Below are 25,909 nucleotides of genomic sequence, written 5' to 3' on the forward strand. Positions count from 1 at the left end.
TGGGTCATCCGTTGGGCTATGTCTGTACTTCTAGAAAACGCAACTACATAATTCTATGCTCAATTTTGTACGTTGTGCAAAATTTGATGTCAAACTGACTAACATGAGGAGTTTGATGCCCAATTTACTTGAAATCGGGCGAAAATATATATGGAAGCTCTATCCAAATATTAAGCGATTTCAAACAAACTTGTGACAGAAGGTTAGACTAATTTCAGAACGTTTTGTTCCTATTGGTTCTTGGTGCGTCAATTACTTAAAATCAATCTATAATAAAAAGGAGCTATATCTAAATCTGGACCGATTTTCACGAAACAACGCAGACATCACTCTAGGCTCAATTCAGTACGTTATGCCAAATTTTGTGCAAAACGAAAGATATATAGGGACTTTGGTGCAACATTTACATGAAATCGGACGAAACTATATGTGGGAGCTATATAGAAATCTGGACCGATTTTCACGAAACTTGGCAGACATCATTCTAGACTCAATTCAGTACGTTATGCCAAATTTCGGGCAAATCGAAGGATATATATGGACTTTGGTGCACCATTTACATGAAATCGGACGAAACTATATATGGGAGCTATATGTAAATCTTGACCTATTTTCACGAAACTTGGCAGACATCATTCTAGGCCTAAATGATTAGGCTGTACCAAATTTCGTGCAAATCAAAAGATATATAGGGACTTTGGGCACCATTTACATGAAATCGGACGAAACTATATATGGAAGATATATCTAAATCAGGACCGATTTTCATGAAACTTGGCAGACATCATTCTGGGCTCAATTAAGTACGTTATGCCACATTTCGTGCACCTCGAAGGATATATAGGGACTTTGGTGCACCATTTACATGTAATCGGACGAAACTATATATGGGACCTATATCTAAATCTGGACCGATTTTCTCGAAACTTGGCAGACATCATTCTGGGCTCAATTAAGTACGTTATGCCAAATTTCGTGCAAATCGAAGGATATATATGGACTTTGGTGCACCATTTACATGTAATCGGACGAAGCTATATATGGGAGCTATATCTAAATCTGGACCGATTTTCTCGAAACTTGGCAGACATCATTCTAGGCTCAATTCAGTACGTTATACCAAATTTCGTGGAAATCGAAAGATATATAAGAACATTAGGGCACCATTTACATGAAATCAGACGAAACTATATATGGGAGCTATATCTAAATCTGGACCGATTTTCTCGAAACTTGGCAGACATCATTCTGGGCTCAATTAAGTACGTTATGCCAAATTTCGTGCAAATCGAAGGATATATAGGGGCTTTGGTGCACCATTTACATGTAATCGGACGAAGCTATATATGGGAGCTATATCTAAATCTGGACCGATTTTCTCGAAACTTGGCAGACATCATTCTTGGCTCAATTCTGTACGTTATACCAAATTTCGTGCAAATCGAAAGATATATAAGAACATTAGGGCACCATTTACATGAAATCGGATGAAAATATATATGGGAGCTATATCTAAATCTGGACCGATTTTCACGAAAATTGCCAGACATCACTCTAGGCTTAATTCAGTACGTTATGCCAAATTTCGTGCAAATCAAAAGATATATAGGGACTTTGGGGCACCATTTGTATGAAATCGGACGAAACTATATATGGGAGCTATATCTAAATCTGGACCGATTTTCACGAAACTTGGCAGACATCACTCTAGGCTTAATTCAGTACGTTATGCTAAATTTCGTACAAATCAAAAGATATATAGGGACTTAGGGGCACCATTTACATGAAATCGGACGAAACTATATATGGGAGCTATATCTAAATCTGGACCGATTTTCACGAAAATTGGCAGACATCATTATAGGCCTAAATGATTAGCCTGTACCAAATTTCGTGCAGATCGAAAGATATATAGGGACCGTTTACATTAAATCGGTTAAATATATATATGGGAGCTATATCTAAATCTGAACCGATTTTTCCCAATTTCAATAGGGTTCGTCCTTGGGCCGAATAAGTGACCTATGCCAAATTTCATCCAATTCGGATCATAAATGCGACCTGTACTTTGTTTACAATTTAACATGGACAGACAGACAGACGGACGGACGGACGGACAGACGGACGGACGGACGGACATGCATAAATCGACTTAGAAAGTGATTCTATGCATATTCTCAAAAGGAATCATGGGTCTATCTCAATTATTTTTGCCTGTTACAAACATATGCACAAAGACATAATACCCTGTACCACAGCGTGGTGAAGGGTATAAAAAACATATGAACACGAAATCAATAAACGCTACTTAGACATAATCTGTCACATATTTTTCTTATCCGCAACAATAGCAACCACATTTTCTTCATTTCTGTTATGCCAGGCACGCATTCTCTCACATTCCAATACAATCACACGTACAAACACACACACAGTGAAAGGAAATAGTTGTTAAACACGGATGTAGGTGTGTGTTAATATTGTACACCAACACACACATGCATACAAATTCCACACACACGTTAACTTGCGTTGAAGCATATCCTTGAGAACGGCTTGAATTTAACTTCCTTGTTTGCTTTTAATTTTAACGCTTATCAGTTTTTTTCGGTGGGGCATTTTTCCTTCCATCAACATTGTCGTCCTTCTCATCATCAGCTGTAACATCGTTGTCGTTGTTACAACAACATCAACAACATATTTTCCGAGATTAAATACCTTGCCTAGGGGAGAACGTTTGACTGAATGCCTACGTACGTTATCCTGTTCGTGTTATTGCCCAATTTTTGGGGGGTTCGCTTAATACTGCTGAATGAGCTGAAGCAACAACAGCAGCAGCAGCATATTCATAGAATTTTAATCAGTTAGTTTGTTAGACAGTCGATTGGATTTAGAAAAAATCCACATCAACATTTTGAAATGTCAAACTAGGCGTGAGATTCACGTGCTTTTAATGAAATATTTCTGCTAGAATTGTAGTGGTTTTCAAAGTATTTGGAGTTTAATGGATTTGGGGAAATATTAAATATATCATTTAAAATCTATTGAATATTAGTAAGGGGTAGGTTTACAGATAGTACAATAATATATTGTATATACTCGGATATGGTTTTCTATTTTAATGTGACGACTGAAATTAGTTTTGAAAAAAATTACAATATTAGGAAAATATTTTTAAGTCTTGAAAAGCAATATTATTAAAAAAATCCACGTCAAAAACCAATCTACGCTTAAAATTGTGCTTAAAAAATAATTTAAAACCAGCAAGGAAAGATCAAAAGTCGGACGGGGCCGTCTATATGATACCCTTCACCAGTTTGGGTACCAATCTGAAATTTATGAAAAATTGAATGTTAATCATCGAGCAAAATATGTAAAAGATCTATATTTAAATGGACAAAGTGAGCTATCCAAAATTTATCTCGACACAAAATCCAATACAAAACTTGACATGCATCATTCTAGACCTAATTCAGTACTCTTGCAAAATTTTGTCTCAATCGGACAAACATCTATAGTATAGTGCACCATTTACATATAATCAGGGGTAAACTATATTTGGGAACTGTAAATAAATCTGAACCGATTTTAATAAAATTTGACATGTATCAATCTAGACCTAATTCAGTACTCAGTGCAAAATTTTGTCTCAATCGGACAAATATTGGGAGTTTGGCACACCATTTACCTACAAATCGGACGATACTATATATGGGAGTTATATCTAAATCTGAACCAATTATCTCCAAGTTTCATCCAAATCGGATCATAAGTGCGACCTGTACTTTGTTCAGAAAAATTCATGGACGGACATGCATAAATCGACTCAGAAAGTGATTCTATGCATATTCTCAAAAGGAACCATTGGTCTATCTCGATTCGTTCTGCCTGTTACAAACATTTGAACAATGACATAATACTCTGTACCACAGTGTGGTACCCGCCCTAAATATATTCACGCCCTAAATATTTTTTTTTTAAATCCAGGCCTTGAAAAAATATTTTTGAAAAGTCTTCGCTTTGAAAAAAATATAAATTTTTTTAAATTCACCCCTAAGTTAGATATGTTTTAAAAAATCCATGCCCTGAAAAAATATTTTTGAAAAATCTTCACCTTGAAAAAATATTTTTTTAAACTTCGCGCCTAAGTTAAATATTTTTACAAAATCCACGCCTTGGTTAAAGCCTCAAAAAAACATTTTTAAACCAGTGATACCCTACACAACTTCCATGAAAATCGATCTTTCTGTGGTACTACATTCTGAGATATTTGAACCATCTTGACCACCTAGAGGCCAACAAATATTACTACTGTTCAGTACAGCTCTTCTAAGTACTTGTCCAGATTCCCTTGGGTTGTGATGTCCTTATTCAATTGTAGCCTACAGATCGACTCGGAAAAACACAAAAAATTATGTTTTCCGTCCACTTCATCCCAACATTATGATATGATCATCACCGAACATTATAGGGGTTATCCTTGAGCATAACTGGATCCTCATGGAACATTTTAAAACGATCATCGCTACAACATAGTTGTGTAGGGTATAAAAATCGAGGAATTGGTTGGAATTTCAACTTAGTTTAAAATTGTTTTTTAGTAACAAAAATGTAGCTCTTACGAAAGCACATTTTAATTTAGAAGATAATATCTTCGTATCACAAACAAGAGACTACAGGATGTTTACAATAACAATGACCTATTTCGTACTATGCTTTGCTAAGCTATTGTTTCCAAAAATAAAATTCATTATATGAAAACAGAAAATTGTTTCATCATTGTTCAAAAAAGGAAGAAAAGAAAAAAATGTTTGGGATTATTTATATTGCCTTAAAAATATACCTTGCTGGCTAACACTGTGACCGAACAAACAACCAACCTAACAACCGACCTAACCCAAGGCAATGATTTTCTAAAAGCAATTTCACGTAAAAGCTTACATTGTCAATAATCTGTTATGAATATTGATTTTCATTACAGCCAGGGATTACAGAAAATCCTATCCTACATAATTTCCTCTTTCCCAAAAATTGCCACTTCCTTCCAATCTCCTCCCCACACCGTCCCATTATAGGAGGAACATATTTTTAAAACCAATTTAAACATATCATAGCTCAATTACCATAAAAAACATATTTTTTGGTGTGTGTGTGTGTGTGTGTTTGTGTGTGTGCGAGCTAGTAGAGCCTCCTCAGAGTCTTACAAAGCAAACACTCAACATTGGCTAAGATGGAGTAATTCATGATTTTCATACTTCAATGCTTATCTGTATGGGTGCAGGAAATTGGTTATACTCGCCTTGCTTTGCCTGGGTGTGTAAAATCGTACGTATTGTAATGTGTGTGTGTGTATGTTTGCGTCTGTGGGCATGTTTATTTTGTACTCTATTCTCTTTTTCGTTTTGCAGCAGCATCATTTTCCACTTATTTTCCTTCTACTTGTTTAATTTTGGTTTGTGTTCTTCTTCTTGTTGTACCATTGCAGATGGTATCGTGTATCGGATTCATCAGCCCTATATCCAATACCATCGTCACAGCGTGTGATATTATCCCGAACATTGTTGCTTATCAAAAATGCTGACGAACGTGATGCAGGCAAATGGGTGAGTATGAGTGAGAGAATAAAATGTGAAGTGGTAAAAATGAATGAACCAGAACCACACGGATATTGTCGACGCGGCGAAGTAGTGGCAGTGGTTGGGTTGTGTTGCGATTTGACTGCATGTGGCAGGAATAGACGGGCTCTGTGGATTTTTTCTTCGTTCATCTAACATCTAAATGAAACGGATGTCGTCGTACAGTGTTGCAGAGTATTACAACAGCATTTTCACTGCTCTTTCTAGTTCTCACGTCTCCGCAACTCTTCCTCATGCCAGAGGAAGGAAGTAAGTCAATGTATTTACAAATGTGTTAGCATGTATTGGGGACTTCCATATGTAGGTGGATGTGTATATGTTTTGAAACACAAGTACTTAGTGAAGTACAGAGACAGTTTCAAGTGTTTTAAACATTGCACGCTGCTGTTGCTGCTGTCGTTGGAAAAACGGGGAAATAACTGACAGACTCAGTGTGTGCATCATAAGGCATTTGGCGTTTTGCGTCCAAATACAGTATATTTGGGAATTATTGTTACTAGTTTGCCTTTGAATAAAATCGGACTAATTAGAAAATCGGACAAACGGAAACTACAACTACATCCAATTCGGTTGGAAAACGTGCCCAAAATCCCCAAAATACTGAATATAGGGGGTATTGTTATAGGGGGACTACACCGAAACGTGGAACGATGTGTCCCATTTGCCATGCCAAGCATCCTAGGAGTTCCTGCAATGTCTGTGCAACATTCAAACAGACGTACAGACAGAATCATACCACCTATTCGTCGATTATAATGCCGCATTCGACATCCCTATCCGTTTAAAGATGTTTAGAGACATGTCTACGTTCGGCATTCCTGCAAAATTTATACGGCTATGCAGGATAACTTTAAGTGGCACTAGGTCAGCAGTTAACATCCTGCTGGAAAAGGCCATACCAGACGCAAAGGTGAACAGAAATGGCACTCTGTACACCAAACAACACATGTTACTCGCCCACGCCGATGGCATCGATATAATGGGTCGGACATTGCGTGCGGTAAGAGCCACCTTCGAACAAATTGAGAAGGAGTCTGCTAGTCTGGTATCAACACGCAAGACGTCCAGTAGGCTCGGACCAACTGTGGAACTTGAAAACTACTGATTCGAGGTAGTTAAAGATTTTATATATCTTGGTATCGCCATAAATAAAACGAATGACATCAGTTTTGAAATTCGGAGAAGGATTGTGATGGCCAACAGATGCTACTATGGTATAAGTAAGCAATTTAGAAACAAGGCCACCTCCCGCCAGTCCAAACTCACACATTACAAGACGCTGATACTACCCGTGCTGTTATATGGATCTGAAGCATGGGAATATCGGCGTCGAATGAACCACGAGCTTTACAATTTATACGCGGACATCGACATGGTCAGTCGTATTGAGCTGCAGCGACTACGATGGCTAGGCCATGTTGTGCGAATGAATGAGAATGCTCAGCTCAAAAGGCATATAAAAGCGAGCCTACTGATGGTTCCCGTAGAAGGGGAAGGCCACGAATATACTCATTGGTGTCTCCGGAGAATATTTGTAGGTGTTTCAAACGAAATGACAAGCGATATCTCAGTATGTATTTAGCCACATTGATCTATATTGACAATTTTCTTGGAAAAAGTATTTCCTTTACCTAATACCATAGACAGACGACAGCCTTAATTTGCATTAAAAATGTTTTAATTTGAATTAATATTTACCCCTGACAGACGAGAGTTTCTGCATTTACGAAACAGTTTTTTGCTTCAAAACAATTGTTTGTCTGTGTGTAGGATGAAAATTTTTTACATTTGTTTCGATATTTTTCGGGATTACATCTTTAGGAAATCGATACATGACATAAAGGATGAATAGCAACTATGATCTTAGCAAAACAGCTCCCATTTTAAAAAATGGTTGAAATTTTGCCTTGATTTCCTATTTTTATTTTCATAAATATAAATAAATTTGACAAGAAACAATTAATTTTCGACAGCATTGCCATATTGAAATTGCCTAATTCAGTATAAATTCAGTTTGATTTTGTGCATTATCAACACATTAAAATGAGGATAATGTTCAAGTTAATTTGAATTAAGGCTGTTAATGCAAATTAAGGCTGTCGTCTGTCTAGGCTATAAGACCTGAAATTCCACATTTCAGGCTTTTCGGTTTGATCGCTTTTTTAACAGATGAAAGCCCCCTCTAAAAATATGGAATGGAATTAGAGCCTTTTGATGCAAATCTCAAAATACCGAAACTTGGGTGGGTCATTTATACGTCCTTAAACGCCAAATTACAAATTGGTTGGAAACTTCAGCTAAAACCAGTCAGAATGCCGTTAGCATGGTAAAAACATGGGCCCATATTGATAATTCTCCGCATATATGTATATATACCTGCAAAAATCTGGTATGCTGACTTACGGACATACCTAAATAGAATATATATACTTCTTGAGGACTAAGATGAATCCATGTGGTACAAATGGAATGCCAAATTCCATACACAATCTTCCTTGTGTCATAGAATTGTGCATTTGAAATAAATGCAGTTGTTCAGAATCTATATACTCAACTTACAGAACTTTAGTTTGGAAAATTCGTCTAGGCCTTTCATCGTATCAAAAATATGGCGGTAGATTTTATGTCAGTAATGTTACAGCCACATCACCTGGAAAATTCTGCAGTAAAATGACGTGGGACCTTTATATAAGGGCAGGTTTAAATATGAACCTATGTTCTGCAAAGATAATTGTATCCTCCAAGAAAACGGAAATCAAATTAAAGTCCCTTCAGGTGAAAAATGTGACTAAACACTTCAAATTACTGGAAAGGGGCGGTACAGTTATAAAGGTTTAACAACATTACATGGACGCATTTTTTTTTCCTTTTTTTATAAAAACGATCACGCCATATCTCCGAACTTTGACCTATGGAGAATTTTTCCTTCTGGGGTTTTCATATACTCACCTAGGTCTTTCATCCCCAATTGGAAGTTATACCGCCCAAAAATCGAAATGTCCTAGAAAAATCCTCATTCGACTGAAGAAATCGAATCTCAAAAAATACATATAATAGCTATAGCTATTAGGCTATCTCTTCATGTATAATACTCGTATAGTCGACAGCAAAAAAATGATCACACCATATCTCCGAACTATGACCTATAGTAAATTTTTTCTTCCGGGGTTTTCATATACTCACCAAAGTGTTTCATACCCAATAGTGTTTCCACTCCCTCGATTTGGTCTCACAGTGATATAGCTATCTATGTTTTGGTACACCCCCGTCCAATTTTCGGTATTTGGAAGGTTATAACCGCATTTTGTAAGGTAGTCCTATATAAATGTCCCTCCCAATTTTCGGTAGTTTTAGAACTTTTGCTGCATTTTACCATCAAATAGACAGACAATTGGTATTTCAGGTTTTCGGAGGTTGGCATACATATATGCAGGAAACGGTCAATATATGTCCAATTTTGGATATAGTGTCCCATTAATTAATATGTTATCTACCGAAGAAGATCGTCTCATTTGCGGTATGTTGAAGGTTTTAATGGGTGCCAAGTCAGTTGAATTCGATACACAATTCTGCTCGGTAATATTTTAATATAGGTAATATTCTGTATTGACCCTAGGTCCGTGTTTGCAAAAATTCATGATGCACCACGCCATTGCCTTCGAAAAAAACCCTGAGCCCATCCTTCTCATTTGACCGAAATTTAAGTGTTTTTTTTAGTGATGGTCCTTCTGGATATTTATATTGGGATGATTGGGCTTTGGTTTCCATGTCATACCCAATTCGTCCGATTTCATAATTCGTCACAAGTTACGACCTCTTTGAGGTAAGCTGAATCATCGGTGACATCATTAACATCTTCTCAGCGTACCTTAAACCGGTTTAACCCCCAACTGAAGTGGTGTTCTGCTCGCCAAACGCCATTTTTATACAAAAATATATGCAGATTATTTGATCCTTTTGTTATCAAGGAGAAAAAACGAACCCACTTTTCAGAGTTCCACATCTATTAATCCGCCCAATACCATTCATACTGATCTTAGTAGCACATACTAATTTACGTGCGCTTTTAGTAAGCATTTTGGGAACTGTGATCTTATCTATACACTCTAAAAGTTATCCTCGTTCCGGATTTTCCAAATAATATTATTAAAAAACCAATTAGGCGTGAAATTTTTAAAAATATTAGCCGTAGATTTTTTAAATATAATTTTTTAAAGACCAACTAGGAGTTGATTTTTTAAATACATATTTTTTAAAGGACCAAATAGGCGTGGATTTTTTAATTATATTTTTTTAAGAAGCAACTGGTCATCGAGGATTTAAATCATATTTTAAGGAGCTTCCTAAGATCGAAAATTAAATTGAAACATATTGTTTTAATTTTTGTCCTCCTCAATTGTTGGCGCATTCAACTGTAATGCTGCCAGAACATCATCATCATTCTCACACATTTCTTGTCAAGTCATTGAAAATAAAACCCAGTGCGGGTATGTTTTGAATTTGTTACATTTGCCTGGGATTGTTCATATTCTTCTAAATTGATTTAAATTCAAGTAGATTTTTATGACAACAATGATACTCATTGTTGGAGTCGTCATCATACCGTTCCTGCTGTTGCTTCAGCAGTTCCACCACTGCGTTGATGTTATAATAGCATAATCACTGTCGTCATTGTTGTTATCCAACCGACGAACCAAGCAACCAAGCAGCCAACCATCATCCTTTGTGCCTTTTCAACAATTTCAAGTGGAGACATAATGAAGAACAATTTAAATTTGCATAAATTCGATTCAAATTTATTTATCTTTTACATTTCCCTTTCTGAAGAGTCGATCATCATTACAGTGTCTTTATGTGCATTTTGTTTAAACAAATTTACTTCCTCTTTTGTTTCTCTGTGTGTGTGCTTAGGTTTTTTGCTCATGTTCCACTCCCGAGGTTGACTTTATTTCTGTTCCGTACTTATGTTAGATATGTTGAGTGCTGATTTCCTCTGAATTCTGCCATTTATGATGATATAAATGGAATGGTTTTCTATTTATATTTGTCATTGAATATGAAATGTACTTTAAATAGACAAGAGGACAGAAAGAACGAGAGATAGAGAGAGCGACATGACGAAATAAAAATTACCATAATAAAAGTCATTTCCCCGATTGACTAGATAATGGCGAAATAAAAAAAAATCGTTGATAATAAATGATGTGCGGAAAATTGAAAACAAAGTCCAAGTAGTTCGTTTTGGGTCAGTTAGTTTAGAGTTTGTTAAGAGAATTTTTTGGTAAACTTCTTTAGTGAATTTGTAGGTAGTTGGCAATGATTTGATCTATTTTTACAGAACTTCCTGTATTATTTAAAAACGCAAAGAAAGATATCTGCGATTTTGACTTAACCTTCTTCGATTAATTCGTCGAGAATTTAAGAATTGTAGAAAGTGATCCGAGGATAAGAATTTTTTCCGTGACCAGAAATTTCTCCAGGCTACATAAAACTGTTACACAATCGACCGAGGCACAGTAGATTTATTTATCCTATCCTGAATTGGAAAAATCGAAATTCAATAAATTATTGCGACTGATATACAGTGAGTCACGGTTAAAAGTATACACTTGAGTTTTTTATAATAATAAAGTCATAAGTGTATATTAATCAATGATTTAAATTTTATTCTTTTTATACCCTTCACCACACTGTGGTCCAGGGTATGATGTCTTTGTGCATATGTTTGTAATAGGCAAAAGGAAACGAGGTAGACCCATGGTGCCTTTCGAGAATATGCATGTTAATGTCCACGTTAATGTCTGTCCATGTTAAATCTCTTCTATTTGGCCCAAGGGTGAACCTTATTGAAATTGGGTAAAGTCGGTTCAGATTTATATATAGCTTCCATATATATAGTGGTCTAATTTAATGTAAATGGTGCACCAAAGTCCCTATATATCTTTCGATTTGCACGAAATTTGCCATAACGTACTGAATTAAGTCTAGAATGATGTGTGTTATGTTAAGTGTGTTAAGTTTTGTGAAAAACGGCTCAGATTTAGATATAACTCCCGCATATATATTTTCGCCCGATTTAATGTAAATCATGTCCTTATATATCTTTCGATTTATACGAAATTTTTCATAGCGTAATGAATTAAGTCTAGAATGATCTGTGTTGTTTTTCTTTTCTTCGGATTTTTTTTAAATTCTCCGATTTTAGGTAAATAGTGCACCAAACTCCTAATGTTTGTCCGATTGACAAGAAATTTTTCACAACTTATCTTATGAGACTAGAATGGCGTTATTGCGTTTTGTTCAAAGTGGTGCAGATGCAGACATACCGTCCATTCATATTGGGTTGGGAAAAATAAATCCATTATTTTTATATGAAATATAGGACTTTATTTAACATGCTTCGGAATGTCCGATATGCACCGTTTTGTTGTTCGATTTGTTGCCATTTTAAATGTAACTTCATAATGCCTCTCTATTTGCAAAAAACTCCAGTAGCCGATTTTCACAATCCGCCCATATACCAATTTGTTATCATTTTTTATTTTGCAATGCAAGAAAAAAATGTTAATCACTTGGTGCCAAGTCCGGAATGTATGTCGGATGCATTAAAAATTCCCAACCAAGCTCCCGAAGTTTCTGGCGAGTCACTGTAGATGTGTGTAGTCTAGCGTTGTCCTAGTGGAACACGACACCTCTCCTGTTGGACAATTCTGGCCGTTTCTGGTCAATTGCCATCTTCAAACGGTCCAGTTGTTGACTGTTGAGATCAGAATTTAGCGTTTGGTCATATGGAAGCAAATCATAATAAATAATCCCCTTCCAGTCCACCAAATGCATAGCAGAACCTTCCTGGCCGTTAGTCATGGTTTGGCCACCCTTTGAGGCGCTTCATCGCTCTATGGCCACGATCGTTTTCGCACAGGGTTATCGTATGTGATCCATTTCTCAACTGCTCATATTAGCTTGAAGGCGTATATTCGACTACCAAAAGATGCCGTTGTGTACATAGATAAAGCCTTAAACCCTGATTCCGAAGAGACTGACGGTCAACAGCAATTCCCCCTCTCTTAAAAATGTACATGGCTCAACCGACAATGTCGGTGGTTTTCGCCGAAGTTATCCTCCTCCAAATTAACGGAGGAGGAAAAAGGGAAGAATAAAATTGTTCGAAAACAAAGTTCCAGGGTGTTGTCGGATGTATTGATGATACACACGTACATATCATAGATCCAAAATAAGATGTTCGCCACTTTCTGCCATTCATTTGGATTGCGTGTTGGTGGGCCATATCAGTTAAGGTCTTCTGAAATGCCCTTCCACACATCATCGATAGTGGCTTTGGTTTGACCAAAAGTGAAGCAACTGAACTTGACAACAGATGTCATCCATAATGCAAATCTGGCAACTGGCAACGCAACTAAACTGGGCGATGTTACGACTGCTTACATACCAGTCAACTTTGATCATTTCTTCGATTTTATCGACATTTTCGACGACCGGCCTAATGGATTTATTTTTTCCGAAACTAATACATATAGTTGAGCTATATCTAAAGTTGAACCGATTGACATGACACTCGTTAAGGAAATCCTAATATCTGTACGTTTTACAGAATTTAGTGTCATTCGGCTTTACTTTGGATCTTCGGTGGACAGTTTACTTAAAATAGGACAAAACTATTTTGACAACGAAAACCGGCGACCACAAATTTTGTTCTTGATGTGCGTAAATATAAATAGATCATTGTAGATAGAAAGACGTTTAACGGCGCTACACAACAAAACACGCACCAAATCTACTTTTTATCCGTTCAAAGAAGTCTGGTTTTGCCGATGTGTTGGGATCAGAGATGGTCCGTCAGAAACTGTGACGTAAATGACATACATTTCCGACGTATAATACATACGTCAGAAACGTCCGAAACCTATCCAAAACCATTATGTTTTTGACAAAATAGCTATTTCCATTAAACAATTTGGAAATTGCGTATGGTTTACTCCAATCCATATAAAATTTCGAAAATTTCTTCTCCAAAAAGTTTAGAATTTTTTATCAGTTCTAGTAAGGAATAGTCAGATATATGTAAAAATAATATATATTCCTGAAAATAACTGTATATGGTAATAATATTGAAATAAATGACGTTTACTACATATATTACATTTTATACAGGTAAATGACGTTTTCGACGTTTACAACTTTTTGACAGTCGAAAACCTAAAAAGTCGTCACACGGACCATCCCTGGTTGGGATAGGCTGTGTCATGATGTTCAATGGTTCGTCATGTTTTGTTCGCGTTTCTTCCAACACGTGGCATATTTTCGGGATCCAATAAAAATAGGCCTTTTGTATGGACAGATGCAAAATCAAATGTATGCTGGCGGAAGAATAACCTAAGGATGAAATTATCGCAGGCGACATCAATGTGATATAACGACCTTCGTCCATTCAGAGATTTAAGTCCATCGATGTTCTGTCAAATGGGATTATGCCTTGCACAAATATAGTAGCCCTCGCTTTGCCTTTTCCTTACATTTTCATTTTCATAGCTCCATTTTTAATATTTTGACATATTTCTGACGAAGGGTGGGAAAAATCTTCGTTTTAGTCCATGTATTGACATAGCCCTTAAGTCCTAGGTTTTATCCACACTTTCCCTATGAAGTAAAAATTGTCCATTCACAGCCAGTTTTGCAACCATGTTATATACAATATTCGACAAATTTATAAACTATCGGTAAAATTTAAAATTGTTTCCATTTATATTTCCACGAAGTTAATCACTTTACTTCAATTTCAGAACTAAAACAAAAGCCAATGTTAGTTGGGGGGCTTTGGTTTGAAATTCATTACTTGTTTCGTCAAATTCAAAAACACACCACCAGCAGCAGCAACAACAAATAAAACCTCACTATAAGACACATTTCTATACAAATTGAAATATCTGATTTATTCATATAGAAACTATCAGAAAACCGCAATTTTATATTGTATATATTTGTTCGTTTATTTGTTTGACCGTCTGTCTGTCGGTTCATTCATTCGTGCCAGTCATCCAACAATTCATTGACTCGCATTTATTCATTCGCTTATTTGTTTTATTTCTCTCTCGTTTTTTGTTTTTTTTTTTTTAGGTCTGTCAAGCATCAAATCAATTTGGCGAACAGCGGATTGAAATTCGTTTATTTGTGAATTCATATGTTTCCGTTCACATCTTGCCACAAGTTCAAATTGTCAATTCGGGTGGAACGGCAATTTTCAATTGTTCGACAACGGGTTCGGCGATCGATAACATCGAATGGCTGCACAATGGCAAACCATTGCAGGAGGATAATATTCTAACCACTGGACGTGATAAGTAAGTACACTGAAGCAGGGGGAAGAGTGTGAGAAGGGTGTAAATGTGTGAATTTGTGTATTGGTGTGTGTGTGAGTAAGTGAATGAGTGTACAAAAGCATTTAAAACTAAATATCAATATAGACATAACATAAATGTTCTGTTATATATGTGAGTTTTATGAATGTTTTCTATGGCTTTTGCCATTTTTATCTATATGTAGACAGTTCACAGACTGAAATGTACACATACAATTGTGAGTATATACATCAGTGCATTTATATCAACTAAATTCACTATATATAAAGTCTCATGTTATGCAATAAAAATTATATACTCGTGTATATTAGAGTGCTGAAATTCGAAGCCGTTATTGGTGGCGGGTTTCTCGGACATGTTTAAATTTATATATTTGAAATTTAAGGGCCCCATACACTATACATCATGACGTACAGCATTTATCATAGTATGTGTTGTTTTTTGAAAGTTTATTTATGTATGTGTGACACACACAATGCATGAAGAAAATCAAAATAGTTTTGATTTTGAAAATGAACCCCTATCAATCTGGTGAATAATATTCATTTTCAAAGTCAGTAAATAATTTTGTGTACAAAAATAATAAAATTGTGACGGAATAAAAAAAAAAAAACAACCGAAATTACGACTTAAAATGCAATTTTTGGGACAGAAATCGATTTTTTGGATTAGTGATTGAAGAGTTTGCCATACACTAGTCAATCTCACATATACAAAAAGGGTTCATCGGCATGACGGCATGATTTATAGTGTATGGGGCCCTTTAGAAAATGAAATTGAATTTATATGAGAAAAGTAATAATAATTGTATTACCAGGCACCAGAAGGAGTGGACCAATGGGTCCCATATTCAAACTTGATCTAGGCTTGGTTAAGAAAATAGGGAAAATGAGAGGTACCAGAAGGAGTGAACCGATATTCCCCATCTTCGAACTTGAACTACGTTTGGAAGAAATAATGCGATGTGAAAAGTTTGGATGAAATCGATCCTCACAATACCAAAAATTGGAGATACCGTTATGTGAGAACTCAAAATATGAAAGTAGAGCCAATTCGGTTGAATAAGTACCCAATATACCAAAAAATAGGGATATTCCGAAATGTAAAATTGCAATTATTTATACCCTTCACCACACTGTGGTTCAGGGAATTATGTATTTGTGCATATGTTTGTAACAGGCAAAAGGAAACGAGATAAACGCATGGTTCCGTTTGAGAATATGCATAGAATCTCTTTTAAGTTGATTTATGCATGTCCGTCTGTCCGTCCGTCTGTCCGTCCATCTGTCTGTCCATGTTAAATTGTAAACAAAGTACAGGTCGCACTTTTGATTCGATGAAACTTGGCCCATATATATTTTCGTCCGATTTAACGTAAATGGTGCACAAAAGTACCTATATATCTTTCCATTTCCACGAAATTTGGCATAGCGTGCTAAATTAAGTCTAGAATGATGTGTGTTAAGTTTCCTGAAAATCAGTTCCGATGTAGATATAGCTCCCATATATATGTTCATCCGATTTAAGGAAAATAGTGTACTAAATATCCTTCCTCTATATATCCTTCGATTTGCCCGAAATTTGGCATTGCGTACGAAATTAAGTCTAGAACGATGTGTGAAATTTGGCATAGCGCACTGAATTGTGTCTAGAATGATGTGTGTTAAGTTTCGTGAAAATCGGTTCAGATTTAGATATGGCTCCCATATTTATTTTCTTCCCAAGTAACGAATAGTCGGGTATCATATAGTCGGCCCAGTCGGACTTTTCTACTTTCCTTACTGGTTTTGTTTGAAAAACGTCCCTAGACTCCCATTGTTAAATCGACATTGTTTGTTGATGGTGCATTTTAAAATGGGCTTCGGTGAGGTACCGGTTTTAGACCTTTACGGTCCTAATAAATTTCGAATAATTTGGCTTCGATTTAAAAATGCCTTAATGCTTGTCGGGGACAACTCTGAAGGGTAATGTACAGTTTGTTCTAATGTTTGTTCATGGTATTATTGCTTAACATATTTATTTGACTTCGAAGAGAAGTACCACTCTTCGAACTTCTGAAAACCTTCTCCAATAAGAGGAAACATTTAGTCGTTTATTTTTAATGCAGTTTAGGTCCATTTTAGGTTTTGATCAATTATAATTCTCATATGCAGCTATTTGGTAATCCGAATTTATCCAAACTGTGCACATTGTAATTTTTTTTACCAAATCTACATCAAGTTGGAAGTTACGACCCATTGCTTTAAATATTCGTTTCGGTTATTTCCCTCACAAAGAGTCAAAATCCTGTTAGGAAATTAGCAAACTCTGTACTCGAACTCTGCAGATCGTAATATTTTTACCAAACATAAATCTAGTCCGAAGTGGGACCTATCCATCCACTCCTACTGGTACTTCCCCCATAAAAAGGAATCTACAAAATCCGATCCTTTTGCTACTCTTTACCATGTTATAAATAACAACAACACGAATTATTCATCGGGACCTCACACATTATATGTGTATCAATCATTCAGCATGCTCTGTCGATTTAGCAATACCCGTCAGTCGTCACGATGGAGTTCGCAATACTAAAGATGGAGCCCTTAAATATTTTTAGAGCGAAGGAGCTGTAGTTTCTCATTTCTAGGCTTTTCTTAAAGGATGAAAACATTATGGATATGCGATCATTTTCCGACATAGCCCCCAGGTAAAAGTGTCACCCCTGTTTTTTGATTATTGTGAATTTAGCCGGACATTTAATTTCGGTATCTTGGAGCATACAAAACTGGCCGAGCCTAGCTTTTTATACCCACTATCACGAGGGTAGCATTCAAAATTCCTAAGTCGATCGGGACATTTATATGGGGACTATGTTATGGGGTTCATGTTCCGGAAAATATTGTGTTCCAAATTACAGGCACTCTACTTGGAAAATTTAACCCGGAGTGATTCCTACTTCCATGAGAAAAATGTATTAATACTGAAAAAGAATACTTATATCATATATATATATATTATATATATATATATATATGTATGTATACACCGCACAAATTTGTATATAAGTCAGTCCTTACACCAAATTACAACTCCATTGGTTAGAAAATGTGGCTAAAGTTTTCAAAATACCAAACTGGGATTGCACCGTTCTATGGGTACCAAACCGTAAACTGACATTTATAATTTTTTGTTCTTGGTAGGAGATTTGGTGGCTATGTCGTGGCTAAGCCCTAACAGAAGCCTATATTGATATTTCGTTGGCAAGTCTGGTAGCCCAAGTGAATCCAAAATACCTTCTGTTGAGAAACATGTTTAAGCTCCCCGAAATACCGAGTAATGGGTATACTGTTGAAAGGGCTACCCTAAAATAGGCCAGTATTGATGATTTTCGGTAAGAAGATTTGGTACGCAATGAGAACCAAACATAGCAAATTACAGCCAATTAGGTTGGCATTCCGAGTTCTTGCATGGCGAAACACTGTGTTTGCCGAAACAATGTTATAAAGGTCCATAATTTCAACTCCATATGTTTACATAGACCACATGTAAAGAACCCACCACATTTTTGGTATTTTAAATAATTTAGACGCATTTTTTCAATGAAGTAAATATAATTTGGTATTTTTTATTTCTTGTGAATAAACATTTGTTGTCAATTATTCCACATAAATTTCGGCATGTTAAAGTCCGTAGCGCAGTTTTGACAGTCTCATTATTAAGCTAGGCTAATTTCTGGTCTTCGATTAATTTTCCAATACTTTTGCAATGTGTTTCCTTTTTGGGACGAAATATATTTGACGTATTTTTCTAGTTGTTCGTATTAGAATAATTTCCTACAAGATTTGTCTTGAATAACTTCAATGTCATTGCCACTTGAATTATAATGACGATCTAGCTTGGAAATCAATACTTCCAATAATGAAGTTACCAATTGAAGTATCGTATATAAAAATACATTTCTCTCTCTATTTCTCTTTAAATTAATTTTTGCATATCTCACCAAATTATTGCTTACTATGTAAACATTCATGTTTAAACAAATGTTTATATAAATTTATTGTATCTGGCCATATTTTGAATGAGTACATTATGTGTATGAATATATTTATTTAAATGTAATGTGTACATAACAGACACTGGTATTCAATATGAAATGAATGTATATAGTACACATCAAGTAACAGACATTATTGAATGATTTTAATTTATTTTTTTTACATCGGAGGCTTTGTTATGTCTACGTAAACATATTTTTTTTGTGGGGGATTATTTAGTCAACTTGAACATTAAATGGAAACGTTGCAATATTAAGGAATAGAAGATATGTTGTAAAGAGCTGATTTTAAGACTTTTAATTATTTAATGGAAAAAATAAAAAAATATGGAAAAAATATGCGTATACGTATGGTAAATATTTTGTTATAAACATGTATACGTCACATGTCCCATAGAACACAAAATTATATCACGTTTCTGCTAAATTGGCATTTTACTGACTAATTTCATGCTTATCATTTCGTACAATTTCCTTAAAGGTATTTATGTGGAAAATACAAATTATTTTCAATTTCTCAAATACATATCGAAATGGAACAAATATGAAGGGGGCTCCTGGGGTTATTTCAAATGTTAGTAGTTTAAGTGGTTAGTGATTCATGCCATTCTTGTTTTTTTTTTCATTTTTAAGAACCGAGCCAGATACTGTTAAATTAAAACTTTTCTACCCTCTTCTATTCCAAAATCTTGATTATTATATAAGACAAGAGAATACGATAAACAAATAAATATCGTATTTACAAAAATCTTTTCTTTTGTTTGATAGTGTAATTCTATGGAGAATAATTTGGTATTTGAACCATATGCAAGGTGTTTAATTAACGCTTTCTAAATTCTCCAAAGAATTTGTTGTCAATACGAATATTGTATATAAATTATATACGAATTTCTCTTGTTTAGTGTTTTTTCTATTCTGAGACTTGTAGTATAGCCTTATGGCGAAAATTTTTGTAGAATAATCTGACCTACTGTAAACCGGCATTAGACATTCCTCACAATTATATCAGTAATATTGCCAAAAACACTATATACCTAAAATACAAAGATTTCGAGAAGTCTTAACTGGAATATTTTCAAATGACTTGGTAATGGAATATATCGCCACGCATTTGTATGTAACCTCCTGACGTAAACTTTCAAAATGCCGATACACGTTTCTTCTAATAGCCCCTCTTTGGAAACTTCTTTAAAAACTGAAACTCTGATAGTCCTAGGAAAAATATTCTTTAAAAATCCACGCCTGAAACTCTGATAGTCCTAGGAAAAATATTCTTTAAAAATCCACGCCTGAAACTCTGATAGTCCTAGGAAAAATATTCTTTAAAAATCCACGCCTGAAACTCTGATAGTCCTAGGAAAAATATTCTTTAAAAATCCACGCCTGAAACTCTGATAGTCCTAGGAAAAATATTCTTTAAAAATCCACGCCTGAAACTCTGATAGTCCTAGGAAAAATATTCTTTAAAAATCCACGCCTGAAACTCTGATAGTCCTAGGAAAAATATTCTTTAAAAATCCACGCCTGAAACTCTGATAGTCCTAGGAAAAATATTCTTTAAAAATCCACGCCTGAAACTCTGATAGTCCTAGGAAAAATATTCTTTAAAAATCCACGCCTGAAACTCTGATAGTCCTAGGAAAAATATTCTTTAAAAATCCACGCCTGAAACTCTGATAGTCCTAGGAAAAATATTCTTTAAAAATCCACGCCTGAAACTCTGATAGTCCTAGGAAAAATATTCTTTAAAAATCCACGCCTGAAACTCTGATAGTCCTAGGAAAAATATTCTTTAAAAATCCACGCCTGAAACTCTGATAGTCCTAGGAAAAATATTCTTTAAAAATCCACGCCGGAGACTCTGATAGTCCTAGGAAAAATATTCTTTAAAAATCCACGCCTGAGACTCTAATAGTCCTAGAACAATTTTTTTTTTAAATCCTGGCCTGAGACACTGACAGTCCTAGAAAAAATTTTCTTTAAAAATCCAGGCCTGAGATACTGACAGTCCTAGAAAAAATTTTCTTTAAAAATCCAGGCCTGAGACACTGACAGTCCTAGAAAAAATTTTCTTTAAAAATCCAGGCTTGAGACACTGACAGTCCTAGAAAAAATTTTCTTAAAAAATCCACGCCTGAGACTCTGATGGTCCTAGAAAAAATATTCTTTAAAAATCCACGCCTGTGGCTCTGGTATTTGTAGAAAAAATATTCTGTTAAAATCCTGTCTGTGGCTCTGATAGCTCTTAGCTCTGTGGTTCGTATTTAATATTTCCTGTATCTCGATATTTAATAAATATTAAATATTTTCTTTGAATTTAATGTCAAAATATTTTCCAAAATCATTGATATGGAAATTCTTATTTATTTTTATTAGCACACTTTAAACGCACTCACATATTTTGACAAAACAATGCTTGCACGCCTACAAATAATCCTTTTTCCAAACCCAACAAACATACCTTCATACAGACTCACACATAACAGCAATATAATCATAAAAATGCCACCCGAAAAGGAACAAAAACACATTCTCTGATGATGTTGGTATGTGGTATAACCCATATATACATATGTAAGCATATGTGATTCCAAGAGGGATTCCAAGATAAATATCTCACTGTTTACATGTAAACGTGTGCATCTGTGTGTGTTCGGGTCCTATCCCTTTTTCTAGTTTTGTCGAAATTCCTTAGTGAAGCATAAAAACTTTACGCTTGATTTGTTATTTTGATTTCTCGTTATTTTCTTTTGTTGATGTTGTTGTTGGTATATTTTTATAGTGGTCTACCAGAGCACATATTGACTTTTTACAGTGGCTCAAATGTGTATTGCTTTACTATTAGTTGTTCCGCTTTACATTTTATAAAATTCACAGAAAAATTATTTAAATAGTTCCTCCATTTTGCCACTGTTTTCAAATCCCTATGTCCCAAAAGACAAAAATCATCAAAGCAATAAAATAAAAAGAAATCTCCCAACATCTGTTGAGCCGCCTAATAGTGGATCTCCACCCTTTTTTTGGCTTTGCATATCCTTTGATTTTTTTCGGACCGAATCCAATGGATTTTTGGCAAAAGGATTGAATTGTAATGGTCGGGATTTTTGGTGTGTCTAGTTTCTCTATAGCCAGCATTCGTAGCTACATTATTACAATGATTACAACACTTCGCATTGGATTTATTTATGTTAGCCAATTTTCCTATGGGATTTGGTTGGCTAGAAAATCATTTTTGTTCTTCTTTGCTGAAGTCAAATAATTTATGTGCCAGTGTAAGCCAATTTATTTCCCTCCATATTATTTGCGCCTTAAATCATCATCATAATCAAATGCTTTAGTCCACAGAGTTTTATTTGCCACAAATCAAAAATAAAAAATCATAATTGGCAAATGCCTAGGTCAGCAGCAAATATTGGGAATGTGATTTTAGAACAGTTTGTGTTTGAATGCTATTTTATTTTTCTGGTAAACCGCTGATGGGAATTTTGCAAGGATGTTCAACGCAATATGTGTAGAGGTATTGGTAGAAAAAGTGGTAGAAAAAATATTATTTAAAAATCAACGCCTGTGGATCAGATAGTGGTAGAAAAAATATTCTTTAACCAGTAAGAAAAATAGTAAAGTCGGACGGGGCCGAATATATGATACCCTTCACCACATTGGGTATATTCAACAGATTTTTAAAGGACCAGTAAAACGAAACTGGAAATTTTTCATTTGGTCAGATATGGAAGCTATATCTAAATCTGAACCGATTTTCAGGAAACTTGACACACATCATTCTATACCTAATTCATTACGAAAATATATATGGGAGCTATATCTAAATTTGAACCGATTTTCAGGAAACTTAACACACATCATTCTATACCTAATTCATTACGCTATGCCAAATTTCGTGCAAATCGAAGGATTTATAGGGACTTTGGTGACCCATTTACATTAAATCGGACGAAAATGTATATGGGAGCTATATCTAAATCTTAACCGATTTTCAGGGAACTTGATACACATCATTCTTTACCTAATTCATTACGCTGTGCCAAATTTCGTGCAAATCGAAGGATATATAGGAACTTTGGTGCACCATTAACATTAAATCGGACGAAAATATATATGGGAGCTATATCTAAATTTGAACCGATTTTCAGGAAACTTAACACACACCATTCTATATATGGTGGACCATTCACATTAAATCGGACGAAAATATATATGGGACCTATATCTAAATCTGCACCGATTTTCCGGAAACTTAACACACATAGTTCTAGACCTAATTCATTACGCTGTGCCAAATTTCGTGCAAATCGAGATATATCTAGGGACTTTAGTGGACCATTTACATTAAATCGAACGAAAATATATATGGGAGCTATATCTAAATCTGAACCGGTTTTTCTCAATTTCAATAGGGCCAAATAAGTGACCCATGCCAAATTTCATCCAAATCGGATCATAAATGCGCCCTGTACTTTGTTCACAAAAATACATGGACGGACGGACGGACGGACTGACGGACATGCGTAAATCGACTCAGAAAGTGATTCTATGCATATTCTCAAAAGGAACCATGTGTGTATCTCGTTTCCTTTTGCCTGTTACAAACATATGCACAAAGACATAATACCCTGTACCACAGTGTGGTGAAGGGTATAAAAATCCACGCCTGTGGCTCTGATAGTGGTAGAAAAATATTCTTTAAAAATCCATGCTTGTGGCCCGGATAATCCTAGAAAAATATTCTTTAAAAATCCCACCTGGTAGTGGTAGAAAAAAAAATATTCTAAAAATCCACGCCTGTGGCTCTAGTAGTCCTAGAAAAATATTCTCTAAAAATCCACGCATGTGGCTCTAGTAGTCGTAGAAAAAATATTCCTTAAAAATTGACGCTCTAATAGCGTTGGAAAAAAATATTCTTAAAAAATCCACGCCTGTAGTTCCGGTAGAAGTAGAATACCATTTCATAAAAATTCTCACCAATTTAAATTGATTTTCCCTTTAAGTGTCTGTCACCCACATCAGAACATACATATTTACTTTACTCTTTTCCGTCTTTTTGTTTTCAGCTTACGTTTTTTGGCGAAAAATTCTTTAATGATAACGAATGTAGGTCGCCGAGATCGTGGCGTCTATCAGTGTCTGGTTGAAAATCAAAAGTCGAGTGCCCAAGCCATGGCTGAATTAAAATTGGGTGGTAAGTATTTAATGGAATTCTTCCGTCTGGTTTATTTCTTTTAACTTCTTAACTTTACTGCAGTAGAGAGATGTCTCTTATGTGTATGTGTGTGTCTGATGTTAACTTATACACTTGTATGTGTATTATTTTTTATTCCATTTTATAGATACTGTGCCAGAATTGATTTATACGTTCATTGAACAGAACGTACGACCTGGGCCATTAATATCGCTTAAGTGTTCAGCCAGCGGTTCACCGCCACCACAGGTGAGTTAATAATGCAGAAATAACGAATAAGGGAGGAATAATGTGCAGAGTTTTAATTTTATTATTTATTTACGAAGTAATTCTACTTCAAGAAATATCAGTGACAAAATTCTAAAACAATAATTTTTTTAAACCATAAACTTCATTTTTGAAAATTTATTTGAAATTTTTACAGAAGTCTAAAATAAATTATTCTTTAATTTATTACTGCTTTTATTATTGTAAAATTCTTTATCTTTGTCATGGTCATAACATTTTTCTCTTTTACTTTATTTGTATATAGTTCTCCTGGCTATTGGACTCCCAGCCCATTATGGATGTTTCTCTGCATCATCGCTTTGCAATTGGCCAATTTGTCGATATGTCTGGCGATGTGATAAGTCATTTGAATATTTCACATGTACGACCCGATGATGGTGGACTTTATAAATGCATAGCAACGAATACGATGGGCAGTGTGGAACACTCGGCACGTCTTAACGTTTATGGTAAGTGTGGCCTTTACTCTTTTGTGGTAGACAGTATTTTAATATTATTTGCTTTAATAAAAGGGGAAGATATAAATTGGTATAGTATACTGAAATATATAAAAATAGAATTATGTGTAGCTGGTACGAGGTATTTAAATAAACTTTATGTATTTCAAATATTTCACACATACCCTTCTCTGCTATGTTGTAAGTTATTAGTGGCCCCAATAGTTTGTGACGTTGAGAAATATTAATCCTAGACCCATCTTTTTGAATACCGATCGTCATATCTCGACTAGCTGAGTCGATCTAGACATGTGTGTCCGTCCGCCTGTCCATTATAATTTTTAAACACAGTGCAGGCCAAAGTTATAAAATTTGGCATGACCAATGAAGACTTCTGGTAATGAACCAGAAATTTTTAGGAGATCGACTGGACCAGAAACTTTTGTCTGTTTTCCTGATCGCTGTATAACCCGAACAGCAGAGCATTTTACACGGCAAAGGGTCATGATAATCGGTCAATGTTTCGCTGGTCAATGAACTCAGACTTCTTTGTGAAAAAGACAATTTTTTCTTTCAATGGCGCATATATTTACTCATACAGGAGATAGGACGGGGATTTTTACGTTATATCCCAGATGAGTGGTTGATATTTTAATTGATAACATTTATATTAATGTATGTACTCGGATATAGGAGTTATTCGTATATGTTTGCAGGGGTGTATAGTAAGAGTTAATGGTAGCGTTGATCGCTATAAAATGCTTTTTTGTGATGATGAGATAACGTTTAGGGGATGATATAAATCGAAAACTTTATTTTTGCCTGATTTTCTAGTTGCTCTAGAAATCACAATTGTAAGACATGCGAGTCTGGACGTCTTGCGCGTTGATACCATCAGCTTGGTCAGCTTGGCAGATTCCAGATTTGTTCAAAGGTGG

At 35.2% G+C, this 25,909-nt stretch overlaps 1 protein-coding gene across 1 annotated transcript; it reads left to right on the forward strand.

Annotated features, from left to right (window-relative positions):
- Positions 1-5,485: 5,485 nt before the first annotated feature.
- Positions 5,486-24,983, forward strand: LOC133324603 (cell adhesion molecule Dscam2-like; the record flags this gene model as incomplete). The annotated part of the gene is made up of 5 exons (XM_061533440.1): positions 5,486-5,603; positions 14,772-14,995; positions 24,119-24,246; positions 24,395-24,495; positions 24,779-24,983. Coding segments are annotated over 5 exons (776 nt in total), but the record flags the coding sequence as incomplete, so codon positions are not given.
- Positions 24,984-25,909: the final 926 nt, after the last annotated feature.

The sequence above is a fragment of the Musca vetustissima genome, unplaced genomic scaffold, assembly GCF_032173495.1.
Source record: "Musca vetustissima isolate MV318-11 ecotype Yass unplaced genomic scaffold, APGP_CSIRO_Mvet_v1 utg223367, whole genome shotgun sequence".
Lineage (NCBI taxonomy): Eukaryota > Metazoa > Arthropoda > Insecta > Diptera > Muscidae > Musca > Musca vetustissima.